Here is a 12,118-nt window from a genome sequence, read left to right on the forward strand (position 1 = left end):
TATATATATATATATATTCGAAAAGAAAATACGATAAATGAGATTGTCCAATGTTGAAATATCGCGATTATTCCCGATGTGAGAAAGGGTTGTTCAAATTTATTCATTCCAGTTTGGTGTGGTCTATCTGCGCCACGGTGAACGAGGAGAGCCGGTTCAGGGTGGACAATTTCATACGAGAGATAGAGGGCACGTTCCCGTTACGTGACACCGTTTACGAATACTTTGTCGATTCGCGTTTACGAATGTTCGTTTCCTGGGAGGAGAGATTGCCCTCGATATGGAAAATTCCCCCCAAGTACTCCACTTTTTCATCTTATCTTATCTTTCTCTCTCTTCTGAACAATTCTTCGATAAATAAATTCTACGCCAGCACACCGTTCTACAAGATAGTCGTGCCGACAGTGGACACGGTTCGATACGAGTTCGTCACTAGTTACCTTCTGAGGAACCAGTTCCCTATTCTGTTGCTGGGTCCCGTGGGGACGGGGAAGACGTCGGTAGTTCAATTGGTATTGACCGCTCTCGACGAGATGAAGTACAGCGTGTTGACGCTCAACATGTCCGCCCAGACCACCTCGAAGAACGTGCAGGCGAGTAAAATTTTCGTTTCGAATAATTTTCGACGATAATAATAGTTGCAAACTAATCCTAATATCAAGTATATCTATATAAGCTTATTGTTTGCCCCGCTAAAAGCTGGAGAAATTAATATTTCAGGACATAGTTGAGAGCAGGCTCGAGAAACGGACCAAAGGCGTTTACGTGCCCGTAGGCGGTAAAATTCTGATCGCGTTCATGGACGACTTCAACATGCCTATGAAAGAGATCTACGGTTCCCAACCACCGTTGGAATTGATTCGACAATGGATAGGATACGGTTTCTGGTGCGTTTCGAATCCTTCCGCGAATTATTTTATTGTTGTCGAAGTCTCGTCGTTGAAATTAATTAAAAAAGAAAAAAAAAAGGTACGATCGAGAGAAGCAGACGCAGATGTTCATCCAAAAGTTGCAATTATTGGTGTCGATGGGTCCGCCGGGAGGTGGGCGGAACGTTATCACGAATCGGTTGTTGACCAAGTTCAACGTCATCAACATGACGTTCCCGGCCGAGAAACAGATCGTGAGGATATACGGGTCAATGTTGCATCACCACATCAGCGAATTCCACTCGGAGGTGAAGGGAATAGGTAGAGGAGCGAGTTGAAAGATACATCATGGGGAGGGATATAATAAAGGGTTTGATATTGAGGGTACATTTCTCTTTCGATTCAGCCAATGAAATAACGCTTGCCACCATCGGTTTGTACTCGAATGTGGTCAGCAAAATGTTGCCAACCCCTGGAAAGATGCACTACCTGTTCAATCTGAGGGACATATCGAAGGTAGAAACTTCTCCCTCCCTTCCCCTACGATTCTCCAGACATTCGAATATCATTTGGCGAATAACAGGTTTTCCAAGGCCTGCTGCGAAGTCACAAGGACTATCAATTCTCGAGGCAAACCTTCCTCCGTCTATGGGTGCACGAGGTGTTCCGCGTCTTCTGCGACCGACTGATCGATGACAAGTAAACCGTGGATGGATCTTGAAGAGGAGGGGAATTTTCCAAAATTTTTATATTTTTTTCAGAGACAGGGATTGGTTCGTCGAACAAATCGGGGAACAGCTTGGGAAATACTTCGAAATAACTTTCGCCACCGTCTGTCCGGAGAGGAAAAGTCCCTTGTTCGGTAATATAAAATTAAAAAAGAAAAAAAGGAAAAGATAATTGTTCGAAAGATGAGAGCATCCATATTTAAGACTAACCTCTTCCTTTCCCTTAATGTAATCCAACTCTAAAACTCAGAACCTGACTTGGCTTTATACGAGTGTGTGTAACTCGAATCTAATCCAGACTTAATCCGCGACGACCCGTAGGTAGTTTCATGAACGTTTGGGATATATACGAGGATCTCACGGACATCGGAGCCGTAAGGACTTTCATAGAGAATCAAATGGACGACTATAACGCCTCGAGCGGCGTCGTCCGCCTCAATTTAATTCTTTTCCGTGACGCGGTTGAACACATTTGCCGCATCTTTCGCGTTATTTCTCAGGTAATTTTACGTCTAAATTTCTTCCTCTTACAAATCTTAATAATATAAACGTGATTCATTTCGCGCGAGATCGTTCTTTAATTTGGATCGATACCGCTGATTTTGAAGTTAAAAAAAGAATGGAAAATTGGATGGAGAGGATAGCGAATGTTGAAAAATTGAAATTGTTCCCACAGCCGCGTGGCCACGTGCTTCTGATAGGAATCGGCGGAAGCGGTAGACAATCTCTAAGCCGTATCGCCAGTTACATGTGCGAACTGGCCACCTTCCAGATCGCAGTCACGAAACATTACAGGCTGCCCGAGTTCCGCGAGGACTTGAAGATTCTCTACTCGAAAACGGGGGTGGAGAACAAGCCGACCACGTTCCTATTCGTGGATACCCAAGTAATCGAGGAACAGTTTCTAGAGGTGGTGAACAGTATACTGAGTACGGGCGAGGTGACCAATCTGTTCAAAGCCGACGAGATGGAGGAGGTAAGTGATAATCCTTTCTCCCTTTCTTCACAATTTTTCCTTCACTTTCGACGTTTCCATTTTTCCATTTTCCCCCTTCAATGCAATCTCTCGTCTGAATACTCACTTCACCTCGTTTTAATTGATTTGAGTTTCATAATAATTCTGGACAAAAGAAAAATACAACGGAAATGGAACGAGAAATGTGGGGTGGGGTGTTGTTGCCATGAAATATCTTCCTCCCCTTTGATCGAACATCGACGAAGAAACGAATGGTGCATATAAATTCCAAAATCCCGTGTTCTCGCAGATTAAAAATAAACTGACAAAGGAGGCGACGCGGCTTGGACGCATACCAACGACGGAGACGATCTACGCGCTGTTGATCGAGCGGTCGCGTGCCAATATGCACGTGGTGGTGTGCATGAGCCCGATCGGGGACGCGTTCAGGAACAGATTACGCCAGTACCCTGCCCTGATCAACTGCACGACCATCGATTGGTTCCTGGAATGGCCGAGGGAAGCCCTCCTCGAAGTTGGCAACAAGTTCCTCATGAATCTCAATCTGACGCTCACTATCACCGGCGAAACTAAACCGGTTGGTCCTTGGGGCGCAACCCCTCCTCCTTTTCCCCCTCCTTCCGGCCGATCGATCCCATTCGATTCCTATTTCTCTGGAATCGAACGCGAGACACTCGAGTTACTCGAGAAAGCAAGGGGAGGGGGGAGAAGAGGGGGGGAGAACCGCATCCACGTCCTCTCTATTTCGTGGAATCCGATTATTTTCCTCTCGACGGCTCGCCCTCGCCCCCTCCTCCTCCGTCTGGCGAGCTTCCTTCCGGAATGCAATCGTCCAAGAGCGTTTCCGGCGACCAGGCGCTTAATATTTTCGAATTTGCCACGATCACGTATCGTGCTTCCACTTTAAAAGAGTATTGATAGGATCTGAGATTTCTCTCTTAGTTTTTTAAATTTTTATTTCGGTATATTATTTGGTTCTAGAAGCAGCTTCTTTATATTTTGCAAGATGTTGAGTAAGTTGAATCGATTCGTGAAAATAAAGTTTTCTTTTTTATTTTATACAAAGTTTGAATCATAAATCGTAAAACACGACACATTATGAAATATCTTTAAAATTGTACCGAATCTTTTCATTTCAACTTACAGGTCTGGAAAAATCCTCAAAGTTAAAAATCTAAATCTAAATTGATCAGAGACAAACATTTGGTATTCAAATTTAGAAATTTGCTAAATTGGAAAATATATATATATATACTCGTCTAGATTTGAAGTAGAAAGAACGAAATGGTTTGCACAGGAGCCTCGATTATCAGCGACAGCGATTCCTTTGCCGCCGCTGCAGGAACGAATGCGGGACGGAATAGCGGCTACCTTCTCCTTGATCCATGAGACGGTGTCGCAGTTTTCCAGCAGAATGGCCGCCGAGATGAAGCGGTACAATTACGTGACGCCGGTGAATTTCCTCGAGCTGGTCGCAGGCTACAAAATGTGAGTCTTTGGTTAACGTTGCCAGAGAAATCCCTTTTATAAGGGATCCCCTTTTGAAAAATTCGCGGATCTCCTTGCCAACTAGAACTACCTGCAATTTGCCCCTGTTTATACGAATCTTTATGAAACTGCTACGAGATATTCCCTTGGATATTGCAACTTTTCAACGACTTTTTATCCTTCAAGATCCTCGTCTCTCTGATCCCAATGAGACATTTCCTTTTCTTTCCTTTTTTTTTTTTTTTAAGATAGTAAAATTGAAGAATCCATAACAGAAATGATCGTTCGTTTATTATATCGTCAATTTATTCGCATAATAATATTCGCGTATAATGCAACGTTGAGATATTTTATCAAGGAAATTCAATTTTTTTTTTTTTTTTTTTTTGATAAAAATTGCATCGAAAATCTTCAATTGCGTAAAAGTTGGGAAATAGTTTCCAAACAACGTGGTAGGAGAAGGTAAACGACACGTCAGCTCGATGGCCCTCGGTTTCAGAATGCTCGCGGAGAAGAGGGAGGATTTGGCGGGCCAGGCGAACAAACTTCGTGGCGGTCTCTCGAAGATCGACGACACCCGCCTTAAAGTGAACGAAATGGCTGCGGAGCTGGAAATCACACACGAGCAGGTTTATAAATCAACCAGGGAATGCGAAGAGTTTCTGGTAACGATAGGTACCTGTCATCCTTTCAACGTTGATGTATCGTCATTAGGTGCATTTACATCGAACCACAGGGTTCGAACTTATCCCCTTGACCCACGAGTGACAGCTCGTAACATTATATATAATTGATGATGATTCACTCTTGATAATCTTGCTCTTTAATAAAAGATAAAGTGTTTCTTTCTTAATTTTGTTCCACAAAATTCTTCGAGTTGTAATCGAATTAAAGAGACATTCTTTTACTCGAAGGGTTGAAAATTTAACTTTTTTATCCCATTTTATATTAGGTTTATACATAGATAAGATAAGATAAGATAAAAAGATATTCTTCAACTTGGAGAATTTAACTTCTTTATAACATGCATCGCTATTTTCCTGTTCCAAAACTCTGAACCTGAAAATTTCACAGTGAATCAACGTCGCGACGCGGACGAAACGCAGAAGTCGGTGGCAGCACGGTCGCAGAAGATCGCGGAGGAGCAGAAGGAGTGCAAGAAGCTCGAGGAAATCGCTCGAGCTGACCTGGCAACCGTCGAACCGGCTCTGAACGAGGCTATGAAGGTATCGACTCGTTAATTTTTCTTCATCCCCATTCGATTTTCGTCCGCGATCGAAATAGCGCCAGTCAACTTCGAAGGATACAGATGTATTGGATATCGACGTATATCTTTACTATTTGCGAGCAACCTTCGACCTTTCTTCCTTGGTCGGTCCCTTCAACTTGCCGTTTTATGCACGCCATCAGGAAAAAGTTTTACTGGCCAAAAGTTCGCCGTTTTACAAAGAGCAGTAACACCAGACGTGTTACGTAAATTTTGCTTTGTTGGTCCGAAAAGTCTCGAAAAGAATATGGCGGCGACGCTGCATTTATCTTTCAATCCATCTAACATATTGAGTATCACTTTGATCGCTTCGTTTAATTAAGATTACCTTGTAAATTAAAAAAAGTATATCTCGTTAAATTTACAATTCCACCAGATTATAAAGATATCTAGATCATGTTATATATATTTTTAAACAAGACAAGAGGATATTTCTTCTTAACAATCGAATGATTATTTCGTGATAATTAATTCGTGATTAATCAAATTAATTTTCGGTCGAAAGGATCTTTGTTTCTTCATCCATATGAATTTGATTTATCAATTGTTATACAGGCACTGGAAGCGTTGAGCAAGAAGGATATATCCGAGATACGATCTTTCACGCGTCCACCGCCGAAAGTTGAGATGGTGATGGAGGCGGTGATGATCCTGAAGAACTCGGAGCCGAGCTGGGCAGAGTCGAAGCGTCAACTCGCCGACGTGAACTTTCTGGCAACGGTAACGATACCCTTAAAATTTCACGGAATTTCACGGAATTTCACGGCCCATCGTGAATACCCAGCTTCGAGACTTCGACAAGGACAACATCTCCGACAGGACGCTCAGAGCCATTTCCAAGTACACGTCGAACCCTGAATTCGAGCCGGAAAAGGTTGGCGTGGTGTCCGTGGCGGCCAAGTCGCTCTGCATGTGGGTCATCGCCATGGAAAAATACGGGAAGCTTTATAGGTAACCATGGAGATAAATCTATCGAGGATGATGAGGTCTCTTTTCCCTTTCTCTATTTTCAATTCGGGAAACCGATTTATAAATAGTCTGAAGAGAAGAAATGAAGAATTTATTTTTTTTCCTTTTCGAAACGAATAGTTTTTAATTTTTAAAAAATAAGGATACGCTTTTACCTTTTTTTCTTCGAATTTCAAGGGGAAATTGGGAAAAGAGTTGTCGATGAAATTTCAGAGTGGTGGCGCCAAAGAGGGAAAAGTTGCAGGCCGCGTTGAAATCTCTAAGGGAGAAGGAGAAGGCGTTGGAGGAGGCGATGTATCAATTGCAAAAATTGCAAGAGAAGCTGCAAGTGTTGCAGGAGATGTACGACGCGAAGATGAAGGAGAAAGAAGAATTGATTAAGCTGGCAAGTGGCTGGAATATAATCGTCTCGATTTAAATATAAAACTGAACTACGCGTGTACCTTAACTCCGTCTCCCTTGTGCGACTCCGCCAACAGTTTCTATTTGCACGAATTCCCGCGAAGCGGGAAATAAACTTTCCCTCTCCTCGGTATTTAAACACCTATTTACCCTGAATTTTCGCGAATTTTCCTATTACTCTTTCCTCCATCAAGACAGTGTTTGTCTTTCTATTTACTTCTTGCGCTTCTTCGCAGATTTTCCAAATTTTGTAAAATGGGAGATCAAATTAAATTATTCGAACCACTTATTCGAATTAAGAATAGTTGGAATAGTAATAACACTCGCGTATCTATAAATTGAAACTTGTTTTAAATAATAAACACTCGTTTTAAATAATAAATAGCCCGATTTAACTTTTTCCACCTTCGAACCAGATGAAAATTGGATTTACTTTTATTCCATTTATACCGATATATTTCAACTACGTCGATTGACTCTCGATTTTTCGCCAGGCTGAACTGTTGAAGCTGAAACTGGATCGAGCCGCGATGCTGGTCGACGGCCTCTCGGACGAGAGGATCCGATGGGAGAACACGGTCGCATCCCTGGCCGAGTTCTTCGACTGGCTGCCAGGTGATTGCCTGATATCAACCGCCTTCGTCTCCTATTTGGGTCCGTTCGTGTCCAGTTATAGGGAGGAACTGATAGGCATCTGGATGCAAGAGGTGGGGCGCGAATCAAAGTGATACTTTCTCATTTTCGATTTCTAAGGGTTATTAATTGCCAATTGTCGATTCGAAAGGTAATGAATAAGGAAATCCCAATGTCGCCTGATCTCTACGTGACGAAATTCCTGGCCGATGCAGCGGTGATCAGGGACTGGAACATGCAAGGTCTACCCTCGGACGATTTCAGTACGGAGAATGGCATCATAGTGACGAGGGGGACGAGATGGCCGTTGGTGATCGATCCACAGTGCCAGGCGGTGAAATGGATCAAGAACATGGAGGCCAGGAACGTACGCATCCAGAAGAAGAAGAAGGAGAAGAATGAAAGAAGAAAAAAGGAAATCAAAATTCGTATTAACGTATTTAATTTAATTTAACAGACGTTGAAGGTGATCGACTTTGGCCAACCAGATTTCGTCAGGGTGTTGGAATACGCGCTCCAATTCGGCATGCCTGTTCTGCTCGAAAATATCGGCGAGACCATAGACCCTGTGATGAATCCAATTCTCGATCGAGCATTCGTGAGAGTAGGTGAGTGCGATAATTTTAATAATATATAAAAACGCGAGAATCGAATTCAATCGTTTGGTTTTGTGCGACACAGAGGATCAGATAATGATCAAGTTCAACGAGAAGATGATCAGTTACCACGACAAGTTCCGGCTGTTCATCACCACGAAACTCGCGAATCCCCATTACGCCCCGGAGATATCCACTAAAACGACGTTGTGCAACTTCGCTATTAAGGAAGAGGGTAACTAATTGTCTTACCGTGAGTCACGTTAGAAAAGCGTGAAGATAGGACGAACGGAGAGAATGAAATGAAAAGAGAGGACGAGAATGGACGGGACGCGAGTGGAAGGGAGACGGAGAGGAACTTTGTGGAACCTTATTATCTTGTGCGCAGGACTGGAAGCCCAGCTTTTGGGGATCGTGGTCAGGAAAGAGAAGCCCCAACTCGAAGAACAAAAGGACAATCTGGTGTACACGATCGCGTCCAATAAACGAACTCTCAAAGAGCTCGAGGACAGAATATTATAGTAAGATGTGATACTTTTTCCTATCTGTCCACGCGTCTGATAATAATACCCAACGAAGGAAAAGTACAAGGAGGGTTAAAAAGGGGAGAAACACGCGCCTCAGAAACTCAACCGTATCTGTGATCTCGTGCAGTTTGCTGAGCGTAGCCGGGGACACTCTTCTGGACGATCTGGATTTGCTGAGCGCTCTCCAGTCGTCCAAGGCGACCTCAATCTCGATCGAGGAGTCGTTGGTTGTCTCCGAGGAGACGGAGAAACAGATAGATCTCGCGAGGGAGGAGTACAGGCCATGCGCCCATCGTGCCTCGATCCTCTTCTTCGTTCTCAACGACATGAGCCATATCGATCCGATGTACGAGTTCTCATTGGACGCGTACATTACCCTGTTCAAGCTGTCCATCGACAAAAGCACGAAGAGTATTAAAATAGAAGAGAGGATAGAGAGTTTGAACGAGTATCACACTTACGCCTTGTACAAGTAAGGGAATATTCATTCTGGAAAGGAAAAGAAACAGCAGAAGAGAAAAATGTCGGTCGATCGAGCTCAACATAGTTACTTAACGGCAACGTGGCGCTAGTATCGACGTAATAATAATTGAGAAACATCTTTCAAGGAATACCTGTCGAGGTCTGTTCGAGCAGCACAAGTTGTTGTTCTCGTTCAACATGTGCATGAAAATCCTGGATGCGCAGGGCAAGATCATCCCTAGCGAATACGCGTTCCTGCTTCGGGGTGGAATCGTCCTAGACAGGGAGGCCCAGCCCGATAAACCTGTGGCTTGGCTACCCGACGAAACTTGGGATAATATCACGGAACTGGATAAGTTGGCCGGGTTTCACGGTATCATTTCATCGTTCGAGCAATTCCCGCGGGACTGGAACAACTGGTTAAACCGATACGATTAAAATCTTCAAGTAAGTAAATCCGTTTCGTTCGAACGATGAAAATTTCAGGTACATCGCCACGGAGCCGGAGAACACGCCGTTGGTGTCCGAGTGGGAAATGAATTGCAACGTGTTCCAAAAGATGCTGATAATACGTAGCTGTCGCCCGGACAGAATTTCCTTTTGTATAGCGAACTTTATAGTGCTGAACCTCGGCCAAAGATTCGTCGAGCCGCCCGTCCTCGATCTCAAGTCGGTGCTCGACGATTCCATCGCGCAAACTCCCCTAATATTCGTCCTCTCCCCGGGCGTGGATCCTACAAGCAGCCTGATGCAGCTAGTCGACAGCCAGGAAATGACTAAACACTTTATGACCCTGTCCCTGGGCCAGGGACAGGCGCCTATCGCCACCAGGTTGGTTATTTTCTCCTCAAACGAACAAATCCAATTTAAATATAAATGAGGATTGACGTTCAACGTTATTATTATCAAGAAGAAGAAGGAGAAAAAGAGAGTAAAATTAATACGATTAATCTCTGAGATAAAATATTTACTTTGCAGAATGATAGAGGTGGGGGCAAAGGAAGGTGCCTGGGTGTTCCTGGCGAACTGCCACTTGTCGCTCAGCTGGATGCCGAAATTGGACAAGATCGTGGAAATGTTGGGGGCCAGTAAAACCCTCCACCCGCAATTCAGGTTTAAAAACGTCGTTGTCGTCGCGTGAATCGATAATGAAAGGGTTTTCGGCCGATTGCAGGTTGTGGCTTAGCTCGAGCCCGACTCCCCAGTTCCCCATATCGATCCTCCAAGCCGGTATAAAGATGACCACGGAACCGCCGAAAGGTTTAAAGGCAAACATGAAACGGCTTTACAGCTTGATGACCGAGTACCAGTTCGAGCTCTGCCAGGCAAAGTCCAAGTACAAGAAGCTTCTGTTCGCCCTCGTATTCTTCCACGCGATCCTCCTCGAGCGTAAAAAGTTTCAACAATTGGGCTGGAACGTCATCTACAGCTTCAACGACTCCGACTTTGTGGTAATTTCGATCATTGGTCAGCGATATTTGAATAAAACGTTCTGGTCCTTTTTTGTTTAATTTCGAAACATGGATTCTACGATTCGATTTTTGATATTTTAACATTATCTCGAAGATGAAAAATAGATCGATTCTATTGTCTGAAAAAACAGGTGTCGGAGAACCTTCTACAGGTGTATCTGGACGAGTATCCGGAAACTCCTTGGGAATCGTTGAAATATCTCATAGCGGGTGTTTGTTACGGCGGCCACGTGACCGACGATTGGGACCGCCGATTGTTAATGACATACGTACAACAATATTTCACGGAAGAGGCCCTCACTATCCCTAATTATCGTTTGTCGTCGCTACCAACCTATTACATACCGAAGGATGGTTCGTTGGGCTCCTACTTAGATTTCATAGCTGTCCTGCCTACCATCGATAAACCGGAAGCATTTGGTCAACATCCGAACGCGGACATCACCTGCTTAATCATGGAGACTAGAAATATGTTCGAAACTTTGATGGAACTCCAGGTTCAAACTGTTACGAAAGAGGAAGTTAGCAAAGAGGAAAAAGTATGCCTGTCAAACACCTTGTAGAATCTTCGAATCTTCGTCTCTCCAAAATATCTTATACATGTTATTTATTCATTTATTATTTTTCATATTCTTGAACGTGGCCAATTTTTCCGTTCCAACCAATCGATTAATCCCGAGTTTTCTCGTTTCTCAAGGTAAATCAATTAACCTCGGACATATTATCAAAAATACCGGACAACATCGATTACGAGGCGACCGTGAAGTTGATAGGCCCAAAGAAGACACCGTTGGACGTTGTACTGCTCCAAGAGATACAACGATACAACGTGCTGCTGCGGAAGACCCGGAACAGCCTGAAAGACCTCCAATTGGCTATCAAGGGTTTGATACTGATGTCCCATGAACTCGAGGAGATATTCTTCTGCGTGTTCGAGGGCCGTGTCCCCTCGATCTGGCTCATGGCGTATCCCTCGTTGAAGCTGTTGGGCGCCTGGACCAGGGATTTGGTAAACAGGGTGGAACACTTCAACGAATGGGCCTTAACTACTCACGCGCCGGTCCTGTTCTGGCTCGCCGCCTACACTTTCCCAACCGGTTTCCTCACGGCCGTATTACAGACGTCCGCCAGGATGTGGAACGTGTCTATAGACACCCTGTCCTGGGAGTTCACCGTTTTCACGATCGACGAGACGGCCATTGTTGAGCCACCAATGGTAATTTCCAAACCTATTTCAACCCTCGTCCAAATTTAAAGCCTCTTCCCCTTGATGGAGCGAAAATTATGGGTAAATAAATTTCTACAAAATACACATTTTCGCATTTCAAAAATTCAGAACCAATATCCAAGAGTTATTAAATTGAAATGAAACGATTTTTATCCCAGAAATCTCTTCGATATCATCGGAAACGAGGCTTGGAAAGATAGGAGGGGGGGATCTCGTCTAGGAAACGGACGTATACGTGTGCGCAATGCCTCTAACTGTGTGTACATCCCATTACAGGACGGCGTGTACATACGCTCCATATATCTGGAAGGAGCGGGCTGGGACAAGAGGGGTAGCGTTCTCATCGAGCCGGCTCCTATGCAACTTATTTGCAACATGCCGGTGATTCACTTCCGGCCCGCGGAACTCCTTAGAAAGAGAACCAGAGGTAAAACGACGACAAAATATCGGGGATGGAACATAAAAATAACAGTGTTTTCTTTTCGTTTCCTTTCTTTTTTT

General features: G+C 44.0%; 1 protein-coding gene across 1 annotated transcript in view; it reads left to right on the plus strand.

Annotated features, from left to right (window-relative positions):
- The window catches only part of LOC107995585 (dynein axonemal heavy chain 2), a 32,764-nt gene that overhangs the window by 19,928 nt on the left and 718 nt on the right, over positions 1 to 12,118 (plus strand). Inside the window, exons 35-63 of the mRNA XM_062086199.1 lie at positions 113 to 298; positions 374 to 593; positions 721 to 887; positions 970 to 1,190; positions 1,276 to 1,385; positions 1,453 to 1,568; positions 1,631 to 1,731; positions 1,919 to 2,097; positions 2,274 to 2,573; positions 2,863 to 3,150; positions 3,874 to 4,061; positions 4,561 to 4,736; positions 5,136 to 5,287; positions 5,884 to 6,048; positions 6,113 to 6,279; positions 6,511 to 6,678; positions 7,178 to 7,406; positions 7,484 to 7,699; positions 7,790 to 7,940; positions 8,014 to 8,163; positions 8,317 to 8,449; positions 8,583 to 8,927; positions 9,064 to 9,336; positions 9,404 to 9,748; positions 9,896 to 10,030; positions 10,092 to 10,368; positions 10,521 to 10,928; positions 11,087 to 11,605; positions 11,894 to 12,044. Coding sequence (XP_061942183.1) covers positions 113 to 298; positions 374 to 593; positions 721 to 887; positions 970 to 1,190; positions 1,276 to 1,385; positions 1,453 to 1,568; positions 1,631 to 1,731; positions 1,919 to 2,097; positions 2,274 to 2,573; positions 2,863 to 3,150; positions 3,874 to 4,061; positions 4,561 to 4,736; positions 5,136 to 5,287; positions 5,884 to 6,048; positions 6,113 to 6,279; positions 6,511 to 6,678; positions 7,178 to 7,406; positions 7,484 to 7,699; positions 7,790 to 7,940; positions 8,014 to 8,163; positions 8,317 to 8,449; positions 8,583 to 8,927; positions 9,064 to 9,336; positions 9,404 to 9,748; positions 9,896 to 10,030; positions 10,092 to 10,368; positions 10,521 to 10,928; positions 11,087 to 11,605; positions 11,894 to 12,044 — 6,236 coding nt within the window. The remainder of the gene's footprint in view (positions 1 to 112; positions 299 to 373; positions 594 to 720; positions 888 to 969; positions 1,191 to 1,275; positions 1,386 to 1,452; positions 1,569 to 1,630; positions 1,732 to 1,918; positions 2,098 to 2,273; positions 2,574 to 2,862; positions 3,151 to 3,873; positions 4,062 to 4,560; positions 4,737 to 5,135; positions 5,288 to 5,883; positions 6,049 to 6,112; positions 6,280 to 6,510; positions 6,679 to 7,177; positions 7,407 to 7,483; positions 7,700 to 7,789; positions 7,941 to 8,013; positions 8,164 to 8,316; positions 8,450 to 8,582; positions 8,928 to 9,063; positions 9,337 to 9,403; positions 9,749 to 9,895; positions 10,031 to 10,091; positions 10,369 to 10,520; positions 10,929 to 11,086; positions 11,606 to 11,893; positions 12,045 to 12,118) is intronic.

Source organism: Apis cerana, linkage group LG15, assembly GCF_029169275.1.
Source record: "Apis cerana isolate GH-2021 linkage group LG15, AcerK_1.0, whole genome shotgun sequence".
In the NCBI taxonomy this organism is placed as follows: Eukaryota; Metazoa; Arthropoda; class Insecta; order Hymenoptera; family Apidae; genus Apis; species Apis cerana.